The sequence below is a fragment of the Anabrus simplex genome, chromosome 8 (genome assembly GCF_040414725.1).
Source record: "Anabrus simplex isolate iqAnaSimp1 chromosome 8, ASM4041472v1, whole genome shotgun sequence".
Classification (NCBI taxonomy): Eukaryota; Metazoa; Arthropoda; class Insecta; order Orthoptera; family Tettigoniidae; genus Anabrus; species Anabrus simplex.
Window position 1 is genome coordinate 182,741,565 of NC_090272.1, and position 25,209 is coordinate 182,766,773.

The 25,209-nt window shown below is 38.7% G+C and overlaps 1 protein-coding gene across 12 annotated transcripts in view; it reads right to left on the minus strand.

The window, feature by feature from the left end:
• Positions 1 to 25,209, minus strand: part of Asph (Aspartyl beta-hydroxylase) — a 294,582-nt gene that overhangs the window by 201,485 nt on the left and 67,888 nt on the right. For 8 of the 12 annotated variants that reach the window (XR_011018630.1, XM_068228879.1, XM_068228878.1 and 5 more), the window contains exons 6-7: positions 23,044 to 23,209; positions 3,052 to 3,155 (exon numbers count right to left, since the gene is read on the minus strand). Coding sequence is in view for 11 of the 12 variants with exons in the window: in XM_068228879.1 (XP_068084980.1) it covers positions 3,052 to 3,155; positions 23,044 to 23,209 (270 nt within the window). In the remaining variant the exon portion in view is untranslated. The remainder of the gene's footprint in view (positions 1 to 3,051; positions 3,156 to 23,043; positions 23,210 to 25,209) is intronic. The other 4 variants (XM_068228881.1, XM_068228883.1, XM_068228880.1 and 1 more) reach the window with 2 other exon arrangements.

Consider the following 25,209-nt stretch of genomic DNA (forward strand, 5'->3'; position numbering starts at 1 on the left):
GAAATTATTTTAAAATATATACTTCTAAGAAGTTGCATGTATTAGTTGCCTACTGATTTTAGGAAATATTATTATTTTGGGCTCTTTACTTTAGATAAAGATAATGCACGCATGGTCACATAGGTGTAATTTTGGATTCTCTCGAAATAATGTTGAACATAAGTGTAGGATTTACAATTTACATTTAGATTTATAAACAACCTACATTTATAAACATTTTAAGTTAATCACCCCACTGATAAGTTAAAAATTGGGGCTTCTACAAATCTTTTTACATACGAATGAAAAAACTCAGCACCGAGGTACCAAACAGTCAACTGCTAACTCAGCACTTACAAGGTTAATGATTTTGGATTTTTGCTGCTAAGTCTATATCAGCGCCGAGTCACGAGAAAATGGGTAAACAGAATTTAATGAAAATTGGTATGTAAAATCAGGGAATAAGGAACTACAGGCTTTGCTATAAATAATTTTCTAAGATGTCCTAATATCACAGAGTCAGAAGAAAACATGTTAAGGCCTAAAATACAGAAAGCTCATAAAATTGATCAACAATAACATTGCATTGACCACTGTTTGTTGTGATGTGCTTTCTGTCTTCTACTGCCACTCTTTTCTGATAGATGGGGTTACTGCTGCGTACGGAGTATAATAGCCTGCCTGAATATTGGCGAAAAGTACCTGGGGAGTTAGATCTCTCTCCTTTGTGTGTGTTTTTTTTCTTCTTTTTACAAGTTGCTTTACGTCGCACCGACACTGACAGGTCTTATGGCGACAATGGGACAGGAAAGTGCTAGGATGGAAAGGAAGCGGCTATGGCTTTAAGGTACAGTGCCAGCATTTACCTAGTGTGAAAACGGGAAACCACGGAAAAACCATCTTCAGGGCTGCTGATGGTGGGGCTTGAACCCACTATCTCCCGAAAACTGGATACTGGCTGCATTAAGCAACTTCACCTATCAAGGTCGGTTTCTCTTCCTTAGCACGTCATTCCTCTGGTTCATAATTTTTCTGATACTACTGGTACGTAACACACTGGTTCATCATAGCATTCCAGCTATTCAATCCCTACTTTAAGGCACTGATTGGAATGAGCACTGTGCACATTTAACGGAATGGCAGAGGAGTGTTCACGGCTGTCTTTGGCCAGGTCATTCTAGCACTGGAACTTTGGACTGTCAGACAGACACTACAGTACTGTTCGTTAAAAGTGAGAAAATGTGCGGTTTTTCATTTGATCGAGTGTTTAATATGATAACATTGCTTTTAATCACTACATTCCTACCGACGTCATTGTAATCATCTATGTTGAGTTCAGTTGGGAAAACCACAAATGCAGTCTTTCTGAGAATTCCGTAGCGAAGCACGGGTACATCAGCGAGTATATTATATAGCAGTGATAATGTTTTTTTATCATCTCATATACGTTCAGGCAAAGCAGCTATGTCCATAAATTTACATGTTCATTTTTGCGCAAAGATTACGTGGACCATGCTGAGTGATATGAAATATTTTTTTATGCCTACATTACTCTTTCATTGGAAGAAATTTTCATTCATTTCATTTTTACAAAATGAACGTTCCTAAAATTAGAGTGTGGGATTATTCGGTGGCGAGGATTATTCGTGTAGATACGGTAATAGCCTCCTTGTACAGTTTAATCTGTGTGATTTGTAAAGTCTGTAAATAATATCTTTTGAATGTATCTGGTGAAAATATTTCATGAGATATGGTCAACAATACATGCAACATTACTCATTACAAAGAGTAAGCATTACAGAGTTAAATTTAACAGTATTAATTTATTTTTTGAGTTATTGACAATGCTGTATTAGTAACGCGTGACAGAGCACAGCTCCTCGCTGCCAGTATTTCTGAAAGTGCAATGCATGGTGTAATGTTTAACCAGGCAGGTCACAACAGGGTGAAGAATGAATTGCAGATCAGGCACATACAAACCAGCTTATGCACAAACACAGCATGCACGTTCATCAGGCTGACTACAAATTTGAAGTCAGATTTGTGGTAATGACATGCATGTAAGCTGGTCAAAATAATTCAACCTTGGAACATGATCTCTAAGTAATGTTTTCAGTTTCAACTACTATTTCAGCATGTAGTACAGTTATTGTTTTAAAAGCATAAAGTAATTGGACTGAACATATATTGGCTGGATATTATAAAATTACAATGAATATATTCACAGCATGTGATGTAAAAAATGACAGCATCACTCTCTGCTTCCAGTCTGACATCATACATAATGAAACACCATTAAATTCCATCATGGCCATCAGTGAAGTTGTACTGAAATCAGTGATCATTTTAACTGTTTTTCGCACAATGTTTAACAAGCTAGTCAACAGTCGTACTGGCAATAATGCGGCAACTCTTTGTTTCTATATAAAACACCTCTCTAATAATGGTTTAAGTGGCTACAAGTCCTCAGGTCTTTCAAAAATGCTGTCTGAAAATTTTTCACATAATTGTCGCATTTGTGTTTTGCCCATTCTTACGTACAGTGCTCGGATATAGTTAGCAACTGAAAAAAACCTAACCAACTTCAAGAATTTTAGCAAAGGATGGAAAGAAGCTTACTGGATGTTTCTCTGAAGAATCATCTCCATAACATTGCCATCAGGCAAATTAACTGGACTGCAGGATATATATAAAGTGAGGTATGATCGAAGATGGAGTTGGGATGAACATGCTGCAAGATCTGATCCCTACAAATGGGTGAGGGCAGGAATGAAATAGTATGTGAGAAGAGGATGCACACATTCTAGGCAGTCTGATACAGTGAGAAAAAACTGTGGGGTCAATGTGGATGAGAACTGCCTACAATAGAAGAACCTGGAAGATGATGGGGGGGCCTATTCCAATAGCGGATCGATCAGGCTACGATTATGATGAGGACATAGATGGTACAGAAATTATATATACAACAGTTGTGTTTTTTCATCCCTCACTCATATCTACTTTTGACTTTTGATACCATGCAGAGTTAAATAATTACATCATCGTGCTTGTAACATGTAGATACTGTCTCACCTCATCAGCTTCTTTACTTGCTGCCTCTGTACTCTCTTCCACACCTTGGTCAGCATCATCTTCCTCCTCTTCTTCTTCACCACTTACAGCCTGTGACTGATCTTCTGAAACAATGAAAACATTCAATAAGAGAATTCGGTCATCTACAGTAGCTTCCACAGAATGTACAATTACACATTAAAATATGCAGACAGTATAAGAACTGTCAAGTGATTTCTTAACACTAACAATAATCTATGTACAATAATGAATATAAATATCTCAACATTAGAATAGTACAACAGAAAGGAAGTGTGACACTTATACATTAGCATCAAAAAATTTAAACTATAGTTCTTATTATTTACTAACCCACATGACTCATTTGATGTGATGTTCACGCGAGCATTGGCTAGGCCTTCAGCTCAAATTACGATAGACTGACGCGACAAGTCGTAGGTATTAGCTTATATTTTTATCACCCCTGAAAGGGTTTCCCTTTTGCGAACATCTATGAACAGAACAGGAATGTGGCTTGTTTGCAGCTCTCATTCTAAGAATTTGTACTGTTACTTACTGCCTAACTGTAGCATCTAAAAGCACAAACATTTCATTAGGTAGCAGTCAGTCTCCTAGCCATGGCTCCAGGCATAATATAGGCAAGTGACAGCAATGCTACTGCTGAGTTAACTGAAGGTGTTTTAGACAGCGATTTGGAGGACAGTGATGATGATTAAGATAATAACGAAGAAGAGATTTTAAGTGAAAAACAGTTCATCTGATACAAGTGACTGTGAAATCATACCTAAAGCCCTGCGTGCAAAAGCAAAACATAGTGACTGGGTGTTGGTTAGTAATAGTGATAATCAACCAATTATCCATCAATTTACAGGCTCTCCAGGGGTATCAAGAAAACCAAGACAAATATTTAAGTAATTTTGTATCCGAGTTGTCCGTGTTCTTGGAGTTTATGGATCGTAGTTTCCCACACTGTGGGGGATACAAGTATTTATGCTATGGAACAATATTATCGGACCCACAAGGAAAAAGACTGATGACTGGTTTGACACTAATGAGGATGAAATTAAGGCCTACCCCCTCCGTTCAGATGTCCCAAGTTCGTAAGCCTCGCATCCAATTATATTGATACCCCAATTCTTCGCGGGACAATGAGTAGTACGAGTGCCTCTACATATACCCAAATGTTTCGAGATTTACCATACAAATTATCCGTTCTAAGGTCATTGTTGAGTCAAATTATTTGGACTGTGTTATGCATCACTTGACCAAGCGCCAATTCTGAATTTTCCAGATATCTACACCACCTGGTAGCCGAAGCTTCAAACTATATGAAAAAAAATATTCGTACTCTCGAACATCGTTTATATCGAAAATAAATCGATTAGGACCGAGCCCCAATCTAAATATCGCCTGAAGATATTTCTGCATCAACTGACCAGACACACTCTCATGCAGTTGAATTTTGCATCACCTGACTAAACGACATTTGGCAGTCGCTTGGTCATGTTATGCGTATTGCTCTTTCCCGCCTTTTTATTCCTGCTACAACAGTGAAGTTTCTCCGTGATTGTCTACCGTCTTCATGTATAGACAAGAAAAGTGTTCCTCCAATCAATACTTATTTATTGTGAATGGATTATTACACTAGTACCGGTTTCGGCCTTTCGTGGCCATCAGAACACAGCAAGTCTCCAAACATATCGGTACACAACCTCCACAACAACAATAACAACAACCACATAATGAGCATAGACAAGAGAGGTGTCGCCACCAACTGCCCCAAAATTACACCCTGCCTCGCAGTTTATATAAAAAACTTACAGAAGTACATCAATAGTTGGATTGCACAGTACTAAAGAAAAAAAAAAAAAAAAAAAAAAAATTTTTAATGACAAGAGTTCTTACCACATATCAGTATAACGTATATCAGCCATAGAACATTCTCGATGATCACCTCATACAACTAAATCAGCACAAGAACCACAAGAAGAATGAATGCTATGCAATACGAACTCAAATTTTAATAGACGTTTTAAAACATATACTATGTTTTAATGTGTAAAATTTTTTAAGTGTTTTATACTGTGGCCTATATGTTTTAATGTGTTTAATGTAATCATATCCATGTACACTCAATATGTTTTAGTTTAATGTAACCATCACCACCACCTTTAATCACAGATATTTTAACCTAACAATACTGCAATACATTTTATTTCCATTCTCCATTAGACATCCGGATGATCTAACTTAACATCTTTGTGATTTTGTCTAATGACTATAAATGTTATGTACTAGCTGATGATGGCCATGAAAGGCCAAAACCAGTACTAGTGTAATAATCCATTCACAAGAAATATGTATTGATCGGTGGAACACTTTTCTTGTCTATACATTGAATCCAATCAATACGGAAAATGAAACTTATAAATAATAATACCGTCTTCATACCAACAAAATTATTTAGTGAGTGCCTATTAACACTATTCACTTCTGTTTTGGCATGGATCACTTTAGGTTTTTCTCAAGAGCTCAACGAATGGTCGAATTAGCAAGTAAGGAAATCTACTTGCAAACATTATTACTGGTTAGTTGTTCAACTATATCACAGTACCACTAGCATACATGACAAATGCATTTTACTTATGGATTGTTTTTCAAATAGTTTCACCATTCTATATTCTCTTCTCATTATGCAGGAATGATGAGCCGGATTTACATCCACAGACACCAGCTATTGCAACACCAGTTCATGAATCCCCAAAAGGTGTAATATTTTCCAGTAGTCTGACAGAGCTGAGTCCAATGAAATGCTGTCATGCCACATAAAGTACTATTCTGAGGTGTAATACAGCCACGCCTAGCAATCTTCACAATAATTATTCAGATTTAGAACTGAGATGCTCTGGTGATTCAAACTTTGTTGAGGGCAGAATGGATGCAACAACATTGTTGAACATAAGTACGATTTAGTTAATGGAAAAGAAACATCATCATATCCTATAGCATTGCCAGACAGATACTGTAGATCAGAGTCGGGTAAGGTTTTTCTAGGAAGAAATACATTCTTACTCCACAATATAATTCTCTTTTACAGGAAAATTCACAGTCTGATGATCAGCAGCAGTCCGTTCCTGTATTACTGGATGAACATCACTTCTCTCATTCCCATACAGGCATTAGTTCAGATGATAGTAATGCTACTAATGAACATGTTGTTTTAGGCTCCAGCATCTCTAATTATGCAGCTAGCCAGACCCATTGTTCAACTCCTCAGCCGATGAATGAAGCATCTCAAATATTGAAAGCTCAAAACAATGATTCTCTGGGAGAAGGGAGACCAAGAAAAGCTTAAAGTAAATACAAAATATTAATATTCCACCTTCTCAATACTAAAAAATCATTTGATGTTTTTACAAAAACATTACAATGATATTAAAAGGTACTAGTTTTGGTCCACTGTGGACCATCATCAGCATAGCCAAATTACAACAGTAAAAGACATAGTGATAAAAATAGTGTGGAGAAATGAGAGGATCTAGAAGGATGGGATGGTGGTGGAATGACAGATAAAAGTGAAAAACCGTGTTTGCGAATAATGATAAAAGTAACAGAAGTGTTCACAATGACAAGTAAAATCTTGTGAAGTCACGTAAAAACTCTTGATGAAATAGTCTTTGGTTAGCAGTTACTCCTGTGTTGCACGATTGACATATATAACTACGTATATGCTTCTAGAAAGTTGTAGATGTAAGTTCCACTTTTGCGTAGAGGGAAGAATTGTCCGATGAGACTAGCAAAAGATTAAAAATTGACAAAGTTGAACCTGTTCTATGGTGGAATGAAAGGCTTTCTGTGTTAAACAAAAGTAGTCTCAGTTCAATCGGGACCCCAATGAACCTGGGGAAAGAAGATAGTATTAACGCGGGTAATCGGATAGAGAACAAGCGAGGCACCGGAAAATATAAACGATGACTCACCTTGCGCTGCGTGGAACAAACTCGCTGTATTGAATGCAACTTATGGAGTGAGTGTAGCGCGGAGTAGATCAGCAGGAAAGAGGGGGGGGGGGATACGGAGGGGAGGAATGACGTAAGTGGTGGAGGGGTAAGTGGTGGGGGGTGGGAGGGATGGGAAAAGTTCAAGGCGGGGTGGACGGGAGAGGAAGTGATGGTGTTTGTAATTGATTTAAAGAAAGAATTTTGAACGACCGATTTGTTTTTTCTGTAATAAGTAATGAAAAGGTCAAATAAAATATTGGGTTTCTCAGTTATTTCGTTAAGGTTATAGTTAGCATTAAAGTATTGATCTAAATGAATGTAAAAGTTCTCTATTATATTGAGTAGAGGCCCTTTCTTAGCTATTTTGAGAATGTCCAGGTCTGTTTCAATATTCGTGAATTTGTGGTTATAGTCGACCATATGTTGGCCGATAGCTGAAAATTTGTTGTATCTGACTGCATTGAAATGTTCTAAATATCTAATGTTGAAGCTCTGGCCGGTTTGCCCCACATAAGAAATATTAGAGCATGTATTACATTTAATCCTGTAGTCGCCTGATTTTGTGTACCTATTTATTTTATTAATATATGATGTGTTATGTAAGATTTGTGTGTTGTTGTTGTTGTTGGATTTAAAGGCTATTTTCATACCTTTTTTCTTTAAAACATTATGATTTTGTGAATTCCATTGACGTAAGTGAAGATGGAAAAAGAGTCATGTTTAGGTGGTTCTTTTTTAAGTGTGGTCTTGGGGCAAAATATATGTTTGTTAATGATGTTTTCTATGAAATGGCTATTGAAGCCATTGAATCTGGCAATGTAGCGGATAGTATTCAATTCGGTATGAAGATCTTTTTTATTCATAGGAACGTTGAATGCTCTATGTACAAGACCGTTATATGTTGCTTTTTTGTGGGGGAGGGGGTGAGCTGAATCTTGTCGGATTGTGACAGCCGATTGGGTGGGCTTTCTGTAGATCTTTTAGGTTAAAGATTCCTGTTGTCTAGTGATCGTAATATCCAGAAAATTGATTTTTTGATCTACTTCCGACTCCAGTGTGAATTTAATATGCGGATCGATGTTATTAAGTGTTTGGAGTGTGGTGTGAGCATCTTCCAAGTTCTCGTTGATAACTACTAGGACATCGTCGACGTACCTAGCCCAAAGGAGAATACTGTCGAATTTATTGTCGATTTTAGTATTCTCGAGAAAGTCCAGATAGATTTCTGCGAGAATGCCTGATGCACGTGAACCCATTGCCAGACCGTTTTGTTGATAGATGGTACCGTTAAACGTTAAAAAGTTGTTATTTACGACTAATTTCAACAATGTAATGAAATCTTGAATTTCCAATTTACTCAAATGACTGTTTTTGTGTAAGTTACTTTTAATGATGGGAATTAATTTAGAAATTGGAATGCTTGGGTACATGTTTACGATATCAAAGGAGTGAAGTGAGTAATGAGGTTGCATGTTAAATTTATTAAGTTTGTCTATTAATTCAAAGGTATTTCTAACCGATTTATTGGATGAAAAACGGTAATTTTTGCTTAGGAACTTTTGAATAAATTGTGCGGTTTTATATAAAGGGCTCGGTCTAAAATTGATGATTGGACGAATGGGAGCACCTGCCTTATGAATTTTTGGAAGAGCTCTAGCCGTAGGAAGCCCAGGGTTCATACTTATAAGCTGGCTTTTTTCATGTTCAGTGAGTAGGAAGGAGAAGTTTTTTAAGGTTTGTTTAAGGAGTCTTTGGACTTTTTGTGTGGTGTCTTTTTTAATTATGGAAAAGGAACTATCTTTAAAGAAATCTGATGTTTTACTGATATATTCATTCTTATCGATGACTACGGTCGTGTTGCCTTTATCGGCCTTGGTCACGATTAGGTCGTTGTCCTTAATTTTTTTGTTTAGGGTGTGCAGGAGCTTCAAATCGGTTTGTACATTCCTGTTATTAGAATTGGCTGGAAAATTAGGTGAATTATTGCGAAGAAGGATGTTATTAAGTTTCTTTTTGATGTCATATCTTAATTCATCTTGTGTGTCTAAAGGCGTTTTAGAGATAGCTAATTCCGATTCTGTTATCATTGTGATAATTGAATTGGTTGTGTTCAAATCGGGCCAGTTATGTTTGGGTCCCTTGGCTAAAATTCCTTCTTCATTTGGATTTAGGGGAATATTGGATAGGTTAATTACGGGTGGATGAAAATGGTTATGATCGTCTGCTGGTCTACTATTGCGCCTATTTTGATAATCTTGCGATTTGGTTATCTTTAATTTCTCCAATTTATTATCCAAAGTATGTTGTTTCTTGGTTAAGTCAATAAATAATTTATCTTCAACTGATTGGAAGAAGATTGTCCAATGCGCTTTTGATAACAATTTTGTTGCCGCAAGGTGAGACTCGTATAGTTTGAGATTAAGGAATGATTTTTTCCTATAAAGAAACTTGATTTCATCTTTCAACCAAATTTTATTAGTCTTAGTTTGAGTTTTGAAAGTTTGTGACGTGATACGATGTTTCTTTTTGTTGTGTCTTAAGAAATTTGGCGTTAAATCAAACCGAATGCACTGTTTGAGAAAATCTATGTCTTTGCCTTATGTGGCTATTTTCAACTTAATGCCTAGATATTGAAAGGCTTTGTGTTTAGCTTGGTTAGTGTCATCATTAAAAGTAATAAACTTCATTGTTAGGTTCCGTATTGAGTTGAGACTATGCTTAAAGTAAATACAAAATGTTAATATTACAATTATCGACAAATTCGACAATATTCTCTTTTGGGCTAGGTACGTCGACGATGTCCTAGTAGTTATCAGCGAGAACTTGGAAGATGCTCACACCACACTTCAAACACTTAATAACATCGATCCGCATATTAAATTCACATTGGAGTCGGAAGTAGATCAAAAAATCAATTTTCTGGATATTACGATCACTAGACAACAGGAATCTTTAACCTACAACATCTACAGAAAGCCCACCCAATCGGCCGTCACAATCCGACAAGATTCAGCTCACCCCCTCCTCCACAAAAAAGCAACATATAACAGTCTTGTACATAGAGCATTCAACGTTCCTATGAATAAAAAAGATTTTCATACCGAATTGAATACTATCCGCTACATTGCCAGATTCAATGGCTTCAATAGCCATTTCATAGAAAACATCATTAACAAACATATATTTTGCCCCAAGACCACACTTAAAAAAGAACCACCTAAACATGACTCTTTTTCCATCTTCACTTACGTCAATGGAATTCACAAAATCATAATGTTTTAAAGAAAAAAGGTATGAAAATAGCCTTTAAAACCAACAACAACAACAACACACAAATCTTACATAACACATCATATATTAATAAAATAAATAGGTACACAAAATCAGGCGTCTACAGGATTAAATGTAATACATGCTCTAATATTTCTTATGTGGGGCAAACCGGCCGGAGCTTCAACATTAGATATTTAGAACATTTCAATGCAGTCAGATACAACAAATTTTCAGCTATCGGCCAACATATGGTCGACTATAACCACAAATTCACGAATATTGAAACAGACATGGACATTTAAAGATAAAAATTTCATTGTTCCGTATTGAAAGTATTAACGTTAAAAATTAAATAATTGAAAAAGAGGATCAACCTATTCAATACATAAAAGAAAGAAATGTAGGATTACATTCTTATTTAATAGTAACTATAAACAGGACCGGTTTCGACCCTAGTCCAGGTCATCGTCAGCCGTAAAAACATGTAAAACAATGCATATGAAAAAGAAAAAGATTAAGTGAACTCTGGATCGGTATAAGATGAAACATAAATGAACAAAGGGGGTAGAAATTGTGAGCCACTTAGAAGAAAACAGTACGTAATATTAAGAATGGTAGTATGGCACACGCAATGATAGGCGAAGTCTCACAATGTTTATGAATATTGGAGAACGGTCAAATGGGTCAGTTTCCACACTCTGTCAGGCACAAAGTCACAACACAATTAACTTGAAGTTGCAGACGAATAGATTTGTAAAAGCAAACTGCCAGCTCCCGGTGATCAGCGCGGCACATTCAAGGTCATGCGCTGCGGTCTCGAACGCCAAAGTAGAATGGAAACTGACCCATGGAAGTCCAGATCCAAAACACAACTGGATGCGAAGCCGAGAATTTAAAAACGAAAAAAGAAACTCATCTTGAACAAGCCAAAATTGCGCAGGATATGAGATCATCGGACATGTCGAAGGCGAAACAAGATGGCACCCTGGAAGTTCTTTGCTTTGACTTAGAGAAAACCTTGCCATTGCCTAGAATTCTTACAAATACAGTCTTTTATAAAAGGCAGTTATGGCTTTATAACTTAGGAATACGCAGCAGTAAGGATGAAAGAGGACACTTATGTCTGGTTAGAGGGTGAGGCAGGCCGAGGATCACAGGAGGTATCCTCATGCCTAATGAAATATTTAATGGAACAGCTACCAGCTGTTGAAGAAGTCATCTTGTAGTCAGATTCCTGTGGAAGACAGAACCGAAACATAAAAATGGTTTTTATGTTAGAAGCTATCTTAGAACAGCATCCTACAGTGGGAAAAAAAAAAATCACTCAACGTTTGCTTGTTCCAGGAGACAGCTTTCTCCCCAATGACAGTGATTTCGGGGACATAGAGTGTGCACTGAAACATCAGCAAAGGTTGTATACAGCAGAGGACTACATCAATGTGATGAAATTGTGTAGGAAGAGGAATCCCTTAGCTGTTCACAGAATGAAGTCTGAGGATTTTAAAAGTACAGATTTACTTGAGAAACAAATCGTGAATCGGAAGACAAATAATTTGAGAGAGAAGATAAACTGGCTGAAAGTAAAAGAGATAGAGCTACATAAAGACAAACCATTTAGCATCTTCTTCAAGCAGGAATATAAAGGACAACCAATTGAAATAAACATTCAGAAGAAGAAAGCTGTTGGTCATCCTTCACAAAATGGCGTGACCCACTATTTTAGCAATGTGTTAATACCTCTGTGGCCGAATGGAAAACACATTTCAGAAGCAAAGCTCAGCGACATACACTCTTTGATGTCACTTATTCCAAAAGAATCCACTGATTTTTATCGTAAACTTTGCACTCATCCGGGTATTGAAGATGATATTGATGGATTCGATTGCCAGCAACTTTATTTCATTGTTGAAGATGAAACTTAGATGAAGCTGATGATACTTCCCATTCCTGTGTCAGATTGAACATTCTGAAGTTTATTTCAATTTCTGTTATTAGTGATATCAAGTAGATAGACCGGTATAAGTAAAACCCATCTGTAAAATATCAGTACGTAATTGTATGGATAATATGTTTCTTTGAATGTATGGTAATGGTATTGTAGAATAATAAACAGAAATTTTGTTCAACATTACTCATAAAACTGTTTATACGTCTGTTTACCTAGATTATTACCCTTTCGTAGTAACAATCCCCAATGTAAAACATAAGTAAAAGCATAACATTAATATGCATCACATGACCAAGGGTCAAAATTGTCACTTGGTCAGTTGATGCGAAATAGAAAAAATAAATTACTTCAGAAAGTTAAAATTGACTAAGCGACATTTTATGGATAATCAGACACTTAATGACTTGCTTCGCAGTTGGTAATTGGTCTGTAAATAGAACTGACCTTAGTCCTTCTTATGGTGAAAGAAATCTGCCAATTCATTCAAAACTCGAATTTACATGCTAACAAACGCGTTCACGTCAATATCTCGATATGACAATTTGGCGCTTGGTCAAGTCATGAATAACATCATCCATTTTAAATACTTCAATGAGAACAGTGCATGAAAATTCTGGTTGCTGTTACAGATTTCAGAGCAGTACACAGTAGTTCTGTCAGGATGGCTTACTCATGTTGAGGGCGATTTAAATCTGATTTCTAAGAGAGCACACTGGAGCATTAAACGTGAAGCGAGTGGGTTAAGAAGCAGATTAGGGCTATTTCAAATGACATGTATTTTAAATCAAAATACAAACATAGGAAACCATTACACACAAACTGACACATTATAAAGCAATTTTTGCCTCAAATAATGGAAAACAATGTACTTAAGAGCAACACAGTTCAAACTCTTTGCTCAGCTGTCTCTCCGCCTTTTGTTCTGATTACTGCTTGATGAATTGTGGCATTCTCCTGGTTGGTTACTCCAAAATCTCGGTGGTTATAGTTCCCTATACTCGCAAAAGGCACTGCCAGAGAACTTCACAACTGTTGACGAAAGATTGTTTAGCCTTCCCACAACAACTTGGTATTGTTTAGAGAAACCAAGGAAATTGTAAAGCAGAGAAGCCACAACAGCTGGAAGAAGACAGTGTATTCGGACAGCTCTACTTAACGGAATGAGTTGTCAAAATGTTCACCCTTGTATTTTTAAAAATATTTAGAAAAACTTTCTTTACAAGGTTAGATGTTCATATTTTGACCGACCTTCAACAATTTTAGTGCCAAGCAAATTTTCAACACTTCTCTCAAAGCACTAGCTACTGGGCTTTCAGACAGGAATTTAATCTTGAGAATTTGCAATAATATGCTTGGAAGATTTCTCAAGTCTCATGACTTGATATATTCTTACAGCTGTGGTTGGTCCTGGCTCACTTCTGAGCAAGTGGCACCAAGTCTTTACACAATGTAGTTTCTCTCCACTTTTACTCATTATGACAGGTTACCTAAGGTGAACCTTTCACAGTTGCTACAGTTTTCAATGCCACAATAAATCTTCTGACACCATCAGGCATTATAGGCATATACAATTGTATTCTAATGACCTGAATAGACGATGCACCTTATATAATGCCATGTAAGGTTAAGATGGGATTTTTAGGTTTACATATTTAAGTTAAAATGTCCTTAAATAAACCACAGTTGTTTCATATGCACACGCTCACATTTAAAAAGTTTGTACTATTTCCCATCTGTACTGGCTTGTGCAGTGAGTGTCAATGCATTTTGCAGCAGAGTTCAAGGTCACGAATAAACCAAACTTTCTGGAGTTTTTATGGTATTCTTTTTTTTTTTCCAATTAATTTTGTGGCTTATAATTAGCCTGACTAACAGAATCTAATACAATGCATTTAAGACCCTTGGATAATGGATGGATACTTGCACTCAAAACTATATTCTCAAATACAGTATAACATAACCTTTAAAAGTTGAGAAGGCCTAATAGTAATGTATGCGGTACAAGACTTACCATACAAAAACTTATTCATATACCGGTGACTAAATAACTGAAAGAAAAAAAAAAAAAAAGTAGGGATTTCACTCTCGTGTACAGGATGTGCTTTATTTTCTTCTTTTCCCGACTCTGACTCACTCTGGACTGCGAGAAACAACTGGTTTACTGGTTTCTCTTTCCTTCTCCTTCCATAAAATTTTCACCTTTGACTGTTGTCTTATCTTCTTCTTTGAGTAATTCAGTTTAATGACTGTATCTGGACTTTCATTTGAGATGTATTTTAAACTGTTTATTGATAAAATATTATATTGTGATGTTTAGCTGAATTGCTGATGGTTTTAATTCATTCCCAGAATAGCAGTTTTTCCCATGTTGTATTCTTTCTCAGGGTCCTTCCTAAAACGGAGAATCAAGGTTCCACTGTACTATTACGACTCCTGATGAATCTTTTATTTTTTACACACTTCTTGTACAGCTTTGACGTGAGTTTCTGGTTGTCGTACTGCTGCAAAACAAACCCTCTTACAGTAAGTCAAGTTCCACATAGTAATGCACTGATCGATAGAATGTGATGGTTTTTTAGATCAGAAATATAACGTAAATCAAAACTTACAACGATTCAATAGACATTAAAAGTCCTCTTTATGAACAATTACCAATCCTGTTCTATCAGTTACATCTTCAAGATAATATTTTACGTAAGGTTTTAAAAACAAAAACAATAAACACTCCCATCAGGCCGATAAACACATCACATCCCTCTTCCCCACCAGACGTAAGCAACTCCTCCTCACGCGCAACCCGCAAGCCAATAGCCCCGCCTTCGCAAGGCCACTCCCCTCCACCAAGACGACACACATACAACACGTGCAGCAAAACATTGGCGACCACCAGTACTCATAAATCAAAGTAACATTCAAGTGGGCAAAAGGTAAGCGTCAACACAGCAATACTTACAATTTTTCCGGTTACTCTCTCCCATTTGTTTCTTACATTTTTTAATCTGGTTAATTCTAACGTCTCCCTTTACAGATCTTATATACACTCGACATCGTGACATCACAACTAACCCAACTAACTTCTTGCTACGACACGTCTACTGTTGCAAATACTTCTAACTCATAACGTTACAAGCTATCTTTGTCACCGTCAAATGATTCCACTTTTATATGCTTTTTCAACTAGAATATCTACACTCACAATTTACAACATTTGAACATCACTTCAAATTTTGAGATGGTCCATAGTGATCCTATTTGAAACTGTTCTTCAACTTCTATTCACCAACTTCATATCCTCAACGTGTTCTACAACTTCACCATATGCATCTGACTTTCGTCTTTTATCTTCAAGATCATGATTAACTTCGGATCTCTCGACTAACTTTGACTTTTATTCTCTCTTCTTTACTTTGATTATATACGATTTTTCGCCATCGTCTAATTATAACCGCCAGACTATCAACTTTACTTTTATGCAATCTTACTACTTGTTGTATAACAATCTGTTGTTTTATCCACTGCACTTATTTTAGCAGCCTTCTAATGTTAATTTTGTTAATACTTCCACTATTATATCTCATCACATTGTATTTTCAAACCATCATTGTTATTTTTAATGTTATTTTACTTCAAATCTCTTCAAGATTTTAAAATTCATTTCATTACTACATGTTATTTAGACGCTTATTTTTAATTTAAGGTTAAGACTATGGCTGATGATGCCTTCAGGGAAGGCGAAACATGTACCACTATTAGTTAACAAATTTATGTAAATCATCCAAGACGATTTTGTATTGATTAGGTGGTCAAATAAATAACTTAATGTTATTATTTCAATACGATTATGTTATCGAGACCAGAACAGATGTTGCACTTTACATACCGATACAGACAGCCATGGGAGGTTTTGGGATTGCCTATTACTGTTTTCGTCCTAATATAAGACTGGGAATTTCACATTTTTGTGTTAAAATGTTATAAAAGCCGCAGACGTTTGATTTGCGCACGTTACATTTAAAAACTTTGTATAATTTCGCACTTGTTCCGACTTGTACAGCGAGCGCTCTTTCCAGCTGAGCTCAAGGTGGCGAATAATCATAATTTCGGAAGTGTTAATGATATTTTTTCTCTTTCCAGTTTGATTGTGATTAGTAACGGGCAGAACTAAATATAGGTAATGCATTCGAGAACTTGAGAGGATTGATACTTTCGAAACCATATTCTCGAGTTCAACATAACCTTTAAAAGTCGATGTACGCCTAATTTACGTGGTACAAGATTTTCATAAACTGACTAGGAACAGTATACTGGCATCCAAATTACAATGGAAGATTTTAAAAAGAAGGATTTTGGCATCGTGTTGAACGCTTTTGTATCTAATGAGCTTTATTTTATTAGATTAGAGAACGAAAAACTACTTGTGGTCGATTGTATTTTGGCTTGGCGTTACGGGTATTAATTCGATTTTTCGAAGAGTTTGGCTGATCAAAGTTGCTGAACTGAAAGAAGTTTTCAAAGGAAGTTTCACGGTAAAACTGAATGTAAAGTTTCGGGATTTTTAAGTCACGTATCGGTAATTAACGTTTGAAGCCTGCCCCCCCATGGTCTAACTTGCCTGCCTCTTGCCCGGAGGGCCCGGTTTCGATTACTGGCCAGGTCAGGCATTTTTACCTGGATATGGGGGCTGGTTCCAGGTTCAGTCATTCTATGATTACCTTTAATTGAGGAGCTATTTAATGGCGATTTGGCGACCCCGGTCTAGAGAGCCAGGAATAATGGCCAAGAGGATTCGTCACACTGACCATGCGTCAACTCGTAATCTGCAGGCCTTCGGACTGAGGGCGGTCGCTTGGTAGGTGGAAGGCCCATTGGGGCTGTAGCTTGGTTTGGTTTAGGGGCGTATGTAAGAATATAAGTGTACCTACATATTTCATTTTTGTGATGTTTAGCTAAATTGTTGATGGTTCATTCATTCCCGGATTTTCCGTTTTCCCATGTTGTACGGTTTTTTTTCCTGTGGTCCCTCCAAAAACGAAGAAACGAGGTTCCACTGTATGCATGTGCTTAATGCAGGACTGAATTCTGTTCGATGGTTTTTAACAGCACTGAAAACTTTTTCTGTGTGAGAGTTGTTCCATGCTTTGACCAGTGGTTTATCGGGTGGATCCCTCATTAATGCAATGAAAATGAAAACCTACAACCTGTTTTCCAGTCATTGACCGGGTCAGGGATGTAATGAATGAAGCATATATTGGCTATTAGTACGATGGGGTCACCACTCCCAAAGCGATGTATTAATGACTGATAGATGCTATGAAATGAAAATGGAGAGTATTGCTGGAATGAAAGATGACAGGGAAAACCGGAGTACCCGGAGAAAACCTGTCCTGCCTCCGCTTTGTCCAGCACAAATCTCATATGGAGTGATCGGGACTGGAACCACGGTATCCAGAGGTGAGAGGCCGATGCACTGCCGTCTAAGCCACGGAGGCTCCTCATTACTGCAATATTTTTCCTAAATGTTTTTCTATCCTGAATCTCTTCATCCTTGAAACCTACTTCTGCTAGGTCCTTGTGCACCTGTGTGAGCCACCCAGGTGATTTTTTTCCATTTTTCTTGCAGAAGGAGTATTCTGTTGACAAAACCCTCAGCTTTGATTCATTCTTTTAATGTGTCCATAAAAGGTCAGTCTCATTTTCCTCATTGTCTCCATAATTGTTTTATGCTTTTGCAGAGTTCCGGTTCGATCTCAACCAGTATGTATGTCAGTGCTTTTGAGACTATTCTGGACCGAAGATACTTTGAAGGATCTTCTTTTCATTTTTACAAGGACTGTAAATACTTTATACTCTAATTATTAATACAAAAGTACTTAATGCCAGCCATGTGTCTCCATCAGTTGAGCAGCAAAAGGCCCATCACACAGCAAATCTAATCACTGCTTTCATTTGAATTTGTGTCATCTGTGTTGCCCTCTCCTCTGCAACCGGTGTTGCCGTCATTCCATGTGATATCATTGCCGCTGAGATCCCAGGTTTTTTTAAAAAACATTTTTTAACAGTTTCTTTCCTGATCAAAGTCCAAACAGTGAGAAACGATTCACAAATGTTTTCTAGATATGGTCTACGTATTCTCACAGTAGGTGTGAAGGGATGTGTAGCACAGCAATCCATTCAGAATCAAGTATTTTCAGGTGACCCTGAAACATCTGAAGGTTGGAAGATCAATATTAGTCTTCCACAGATGACTGCAAAATCACTCTTTAGGGGATTTAAGCTGGTTCTTAATGGTATCCATGAAATGGCTCCAAAAACTATGTATCATAATTAGAGCTTTCTCCTGTAGTAGTGCTCCTGAACGATGACCTCTTACAGTTTTCAGCTAGATCTGTACCAGATCTGATGTTATCCAACCCTTCTAATATACTCAAACATGAATGCCATTTGGAAACTTTCCCTTTGGTAGACTTTTCCATTTAAATATTGTATACGGAAGAAGCTTCCTACCATCAGCAGTAACACCCAACATGACAGTACATTCAAGTTTCTCAGTGCCACTCATATGCATTATGAAGCTAGAAGCACCTTTAGCATTAATAGTGTTGCTCCCGGGCATGTGGAAATAAACTGGCATTTGATCTGCATTGTCAATCTGAGGAAGCAAGTAATTCTGCACCTTTCTTTGTTCAATAATGTAACAATGAAAAGCAATGATTTTATCAGTATAACCATGAGATAGTCACTGGCAGAGGGTTGTTCTTCTGAAACTCAGACCATTTCTCCACATGAAACGTACAGCCCATCTCTTGCTGGCTATGAATTGTTAGCGACTGACATTCAACGTTTATCTGTATAATTACAAGGTAGTTGCTGGCAGTAATATTGAAACATGCGTTCTGATAGTTCTTAGAGGGAGGTCCATTTATAGCCTGCCTGGGTGGGGAGAAGGCAGTAAGGGGTATGGTTACCATGGAAACGTGAACAGGCCTACTGTAGTTGCCAGGGAGATGAACCTGCTGGCCGCCTCGTGTTACACGAAGTTGCCAAACCTCTCACTTCGTAACAATAGACAACAGAACACGGTGGTCTGAACGAATGAACAAGTAAGCCAGAAGCGAGGGGAAGGAGAAAGGAATGCAGGAATGTTGCAACACCATGCAATGGCAAGTGCAATTCTCCTCACTCCAGCCCTATCTGTCAAAATGCTTCTCTTAATAAGAGGGCAGATCGGAAAGTAATGCACAATAACTTTTTTCTTCCCTGGTATTACAGCTGGAATGTGGAAATTTCACAACAATATAGTTTGAAGTTTGCTCTACAGAGGGTATTTTGTTTTCATGTGCAGCTCCAGCAAAAGAAGTATGAACTACGAAACAAACAAGGCACACGTTACTGTCGTCCATGAGTGAAGAGCAACAAAGAGTAGTTCGATATTTGTGGGCCAAAGGGCATACACCAAGTGAAATTCACAGGGACATGCGTAGCGTGTATGGGGATAACTGTCTGGACCATAGCAGTGTCTCCAGGTGGTGTGCATGCTTCCAACAGGGCTGTGTGAACCTTAATGATTCGCCACGCTCCGGGCGGCAAGTAACAGCTTCAACTCCGCAGAATGTCCGTGCCATTGCGGCAGCAATTTTGAATGACCGGCGTATGCACCTGCGAACCTTATTGGAGACTTTCAACATTTCCTATGGTGCAGTGTATGACACTGTTCACGACAAACTCAAATTCCATAAAGTTAGTATTCGCTGGGTGCCTAAGAACCTGACAGACAACCATAAGGGCTAGCGAATGATGACATGCATGGATCACTTAATGTGTTACACCGCAGAAGGGCATGACATTCTGAAAGGAATCATCACTGATGATGAGTCATGGGCTCTATGGAGTGGAAACATGCTGGTTGAACAGTACGAGAAAAAAAAAAAAAAAAATCTAAGTAACTCAATCTGCTAGGAAAGTGCTTGTGACAGTGTTCTGGGACATGTCTGGTGTGTTATTGGTGGACTTTTTTGAACATGGGAGCACTGAATGCTGCATCCTACATTAAAACTTTGTATAATAAAAATCCTCCGGGCTATTCTGCCGTGGTCCACTCCTCTCGTTTCTTCCAGACGTTTCGACTACTGCTGCGGTAGTCATCTTCTGTGGCGTCGTGTAGATACGCTCTCCTGTATCCCGGTGGCGACTGTGAAAGTTGTTTGGGAAGCAGCTGTATTTATATGCGAGTGTGCGGCCTCCAATTGGTTCGCGCCGTGCAATCCGACATCTGATTGAATATCAGAAAGCATGACCTCCGATTGGGTCGCGCCGAGCAGTTGACGTTTGGTTGGGTCTCTGAGCACACGACGTCCGATTGGGTCGTGCCGAACAATGGATCGTCTGGTTGGTTGACTGTGATGTCCCTGATCTTAGTTAGCTTCGGCCGTACGTTATATAAAAGGGTGTACCAGGCCTTGCTGAGTTTCAGTCCTTCCTCCTTTCTATTAAAGTTATCCGGATGTTTGTGTACTTCGATTGCTTCAATGTAGAGACGGGCATGAAAGTGGGATGTTGTGGCCAGTATGTCAGTATACTTGTAACGGATCTCATGCTTCCCGTCAAGCAGTGCATGCTCCGCTACTGCTGATTTGTCGTATTGCCCCAAGCGACAGTTCCTTTTGTGTTCCATCAGGCGAGTATTGACACTTCTGCCAGTCGTGCCAAAATAAACAGCTCCACAGCTGCACAGTACCCTATAGATCCCAGTAGATGTTAGAGGGTCACGTGGATCTTTGGCAGATCGTAACATGTTTCGTAGCTGTCGGGTCGGCTGAAAAATGGTCTTAACATCGTGACGTTCAAGGAGCCTTCCAATACGATCCGCGACGTCCCGAATATACAGCAAATAAGCGATACCTTTCTTCCTCGGTCGTTCTCGTTTACTGTTAGCTGGCTGTCTTGTGGGGTGGACTGCTCTCCTGACCTCTTGTACACCACAGAAGATGACTACCGCAGCAGTAGTCGAAACGTCTGGAAGAAACGAGAGGAGTGGACCACGGCATAATAGCCCAGAAGATTTTCATTATATTGACACCGGCTGTGAAAGCCTTCATACTTTAATTAAAACTTTGGTTAAGTTGAGTCATGCCCTTCGTGACAAACGCCGCAACATTAATGCTGACGGTGTCGAACTTTCTCATGACAATGCCCGTCCCCATGTTGCTGTTCCTGTTCATGAGAAACTCGCCAAATTTGGGTGGTAGGTGCTCCAGCATCCACCATACTGTCTGGACCTAGCACCATCGGACTTCCATCTGTTTGGTCCCATGAAGAAATCCCGGTCGGCCAACACTTTGCGACAGATGCGGCAGTGAAACCAGTAGTCTGCAGATTGCAATATTCCAACCAAACGGATTTCTACGAACAGGGCATATTACAACTGGCACCACAATGGGAGAAATGTGTTTAGAAGCTTGGCGTCAAATTGAAATGTCTGCACACGGTAGCTGAGGCCATACGATTATTATTATTATGTAGAAATGTAGCTCAAAGTTGTATGTTAATTTGTGATTTGTTTGGTTTTGGTACATATTCAACTTTTTAGGGGAAAAAATTATTGCGCGTTACTTTCCGATCTGCTCTCATTTACAGGTAAAGTACTTTGGTATCCATCTTGGTATATAAACCCGTTTTGGCCATCTGAAGAGGCCACACTGTTATTTGCTACAGTCCCACAATGTCCCCAAAGCCCATGCCTAGTGGATCCAGTTACTGTACTGTAACGTTTCCAGCACAGTCTGATATGCAGCAGGAACATAACCTCCCTTTGCCATCAATATTGAAGTACCTCAGGGATCGGCGCTTTCACCCTCACTACTGTCCTTAGCATGACACTACTATGTGTGATCTGCAATTGCCCCAATTGTGGACACTCCTCTACGCCGACATCATCTTGGCAGATTTAAGATGTGAAAACCTCCAGGAGAAAATGCATCAATGAAAACAGCAGCTTGAGAAATATGGGCTTCAACTCAATCTCAAGAAGATGAAGTATATGGAGTATGGCACACAAACTGATGGTAGCATCAGTGGGGAAAGAGCTGAAAAAAAAGTGGAGTAATTCAAATACTTCGGCTCCCTCACATGCAATAACGGTGATAGCCTTCCAGATGCACATACTAGTCAACACCACCTGGATGAAATGGCAACAGGTGACTGGAGTCCTGTGTGATCATCGGATGCCCCTATACCTCAAAACAAATGTATAAAGAACAATGGCGCACCCAATCGCCATCTACGGATCAGAATGCTGGTCAGCAACAGAAACGTATGAGCAGGTTCTAAATGTTATAGAAATGCTACGATGGAGACTTGGACTCGTGTGATTCGATAACACAAAGAACGACGATGAGTGGGAGTCACACCGATTGTAGAGAAACTACGGGTAGGTAGACTTGGATGAAATGAACAAATCATTAGCAGCAAAGAGAGCTCAGTAGCAAAGACAGCCATGCATCTGTAGCCAGAAGGCCAGCGGCAGCGTGGTCGACTGAAAAATTGGTGGATGGATCGCATCAAGAACATGATATATGTGAATGCCATGGATTGGTCTAAATTGGGACATATACGCCAACAAGCACACCATGTCACTGTGTAGGAAAAACACTAGGAAGATGATGTTCTTTGAGTTGAGATACAAATGATGTGCACTCAGGTTTTCTTAAATTCAACAGTAATATACAATGCTTGTATCAATGTTTCAAAGAGTAAGGGAGATTTAAACATTACCTTCATCATCATTTCCTTCATCTTCTTCATCAGCATCTTCAACACTCTCAGTTACTCCTGGTATTTCTGTTACTTCCTCCTCGCTCTCCTCCTCCCCTCCTTCATCTTCTGCTTCCTCCTCCTCTTCTTCTTCTTCATCTTCTTCAGGTTGTGAGTCACCTTCAGGCTGGAGGAAAAACACAAATAAAATGGAGACAAAGTAGGTTAAATATGTATTGTATCCATGTGAGACTATCTGTTTCATACATATACCCAGAATAAAGCAAAATATTACATTCACATAAGTTCCCATTAAAGGAAAAGAACACAACCCTGGATCAATAACACAGAAATTATGAAAGGGAATGTCACTTCAAACATTACAAGAGCACAGAGCACCAAAAAGAGTCGTTTATGAGAGCCTTGTGCATCCTACTCTCTACATTACTGTCTGTGTACTCTGCTTTTGTGAGAAGTTTCATTCACACTGGGGTTGATGACCTTAATGTCTAGGCCCCTTTAAAAAACTGTCATTAACATTTCATAAACACCGTTTTACACAATGCTTTCTTTCTGACAGTAGGCAGTACCAACACCTTTCTTAAATTACAAAACCTTAAACAGGGCTGTGTTAGGGTCACAGCTGCAAGTTTTGACCTGAAATATATACTTTGTCGTAATAAAGTACCTACTCATCATTGGTTTGAAATTTTATTGTTTACATTTTAATTCTTAACATTTTCACATCTTCAAGACCATCAGATCTAAATTTTCCCTCACTGAGGCAGTAGATGCGCTTGACTGGTGCTCTGGTAGCGTGGAACTAGCATCACAACACCCGCCCACCTTAAATTTGAGACGCTCCCAATAAGACATTGACGCTTCATTTTAGTGCATAGTAATTTCACACTACAACTAGTTTTCATAAATAGATTGTGATACTTTCAGCGCAATAGTGCTGCAGCGAGGCATATCGAAAAAGACTGGAACCTGATTAACATTATCGATTTGAGTGAATAAGTAAGTATGAAGTTTCCTGGTGCAAACGTAAGACATATGCTGACATTCTTGTATGGAGGTCTTTCCCTAAGTCATGACAATTATGATATATCATGTGAACATGTGGCATCACCGTAATCACAGTAAATACATTCGAAAGCCAGCGGTAAATGGTACTGAAATGAACCGACGGATTGCAACCGCATGCAAGGATGGCTCGGTACCAGCACCTTAAACCCTTTGTTGAGCTTGGCCATGCTACAAGATGGATCTGAGCAGAGTGAAACAGCGAGCATATGTGAAAATTGCCTTTCTCGCTGGCAGAAATGCTACTCAGCGTTATGTGGAACGACGAACATCTGTGGGTGATCAACGATCTGACATGGATGCGCAGCAAGGACAGCTTCGCCACGAAGTGGGTGGCCAACGTCTGCCCATACTGACCTGTCTGTGGCTGTAATTGAACAGTGTTTAACAGAGGACCAATGTTGGACTGTGCAGGAATTAACGACACGGATGGGTATATCGAGAGTAACAAGTGTTCCACATTTTACAGCAGGACATGAAGGTGCACAAGAAGTGTTCAAAATGGGTATCACATCAGTTAACACAGATGCAGACATGCACTGATAAGAGACCAACCGTATCAATCTGGAGCGGTTTCAGCTAGAAGGGAATGACATGGTCAATCGCATTATTGTGATTGATTGAAACCTGGACACAAGCTTATGAACAGAATTGAACAATCAGCAGAATGGCATTATCCAGGGTCACCACGACGACACAAGGTGCAACAGAATCCATCATCCACATAGGTCATGCTCATTCTGGTATTTGACAGCTACGGTATTTTGGAGTGTCACCATGTTAGGGAGGGCCACACTGTCAATATCCAATACTACTGCAACTCTCCGCTGTACCATCCGTGACGTACACTTCGGCACAAATGTCCGGCTCTGCTGAATAATGCAATCATACTCCACGATAATGCTACAGCCCACACTGCAGACATCGTCAAGAATTGTATACAGCAGTGGGGATGGAAAATCCTACCCTGCCTACCCTACTCACCAAACCTCAATCCATTTAACTTCAAACTCATTCCACAACTGAGGAAACTATTGCATGGGAGGCGCTTTGCAAACAGGGCAGGTATCATCACGCCATATCGGCGACAGGTGGCACGCA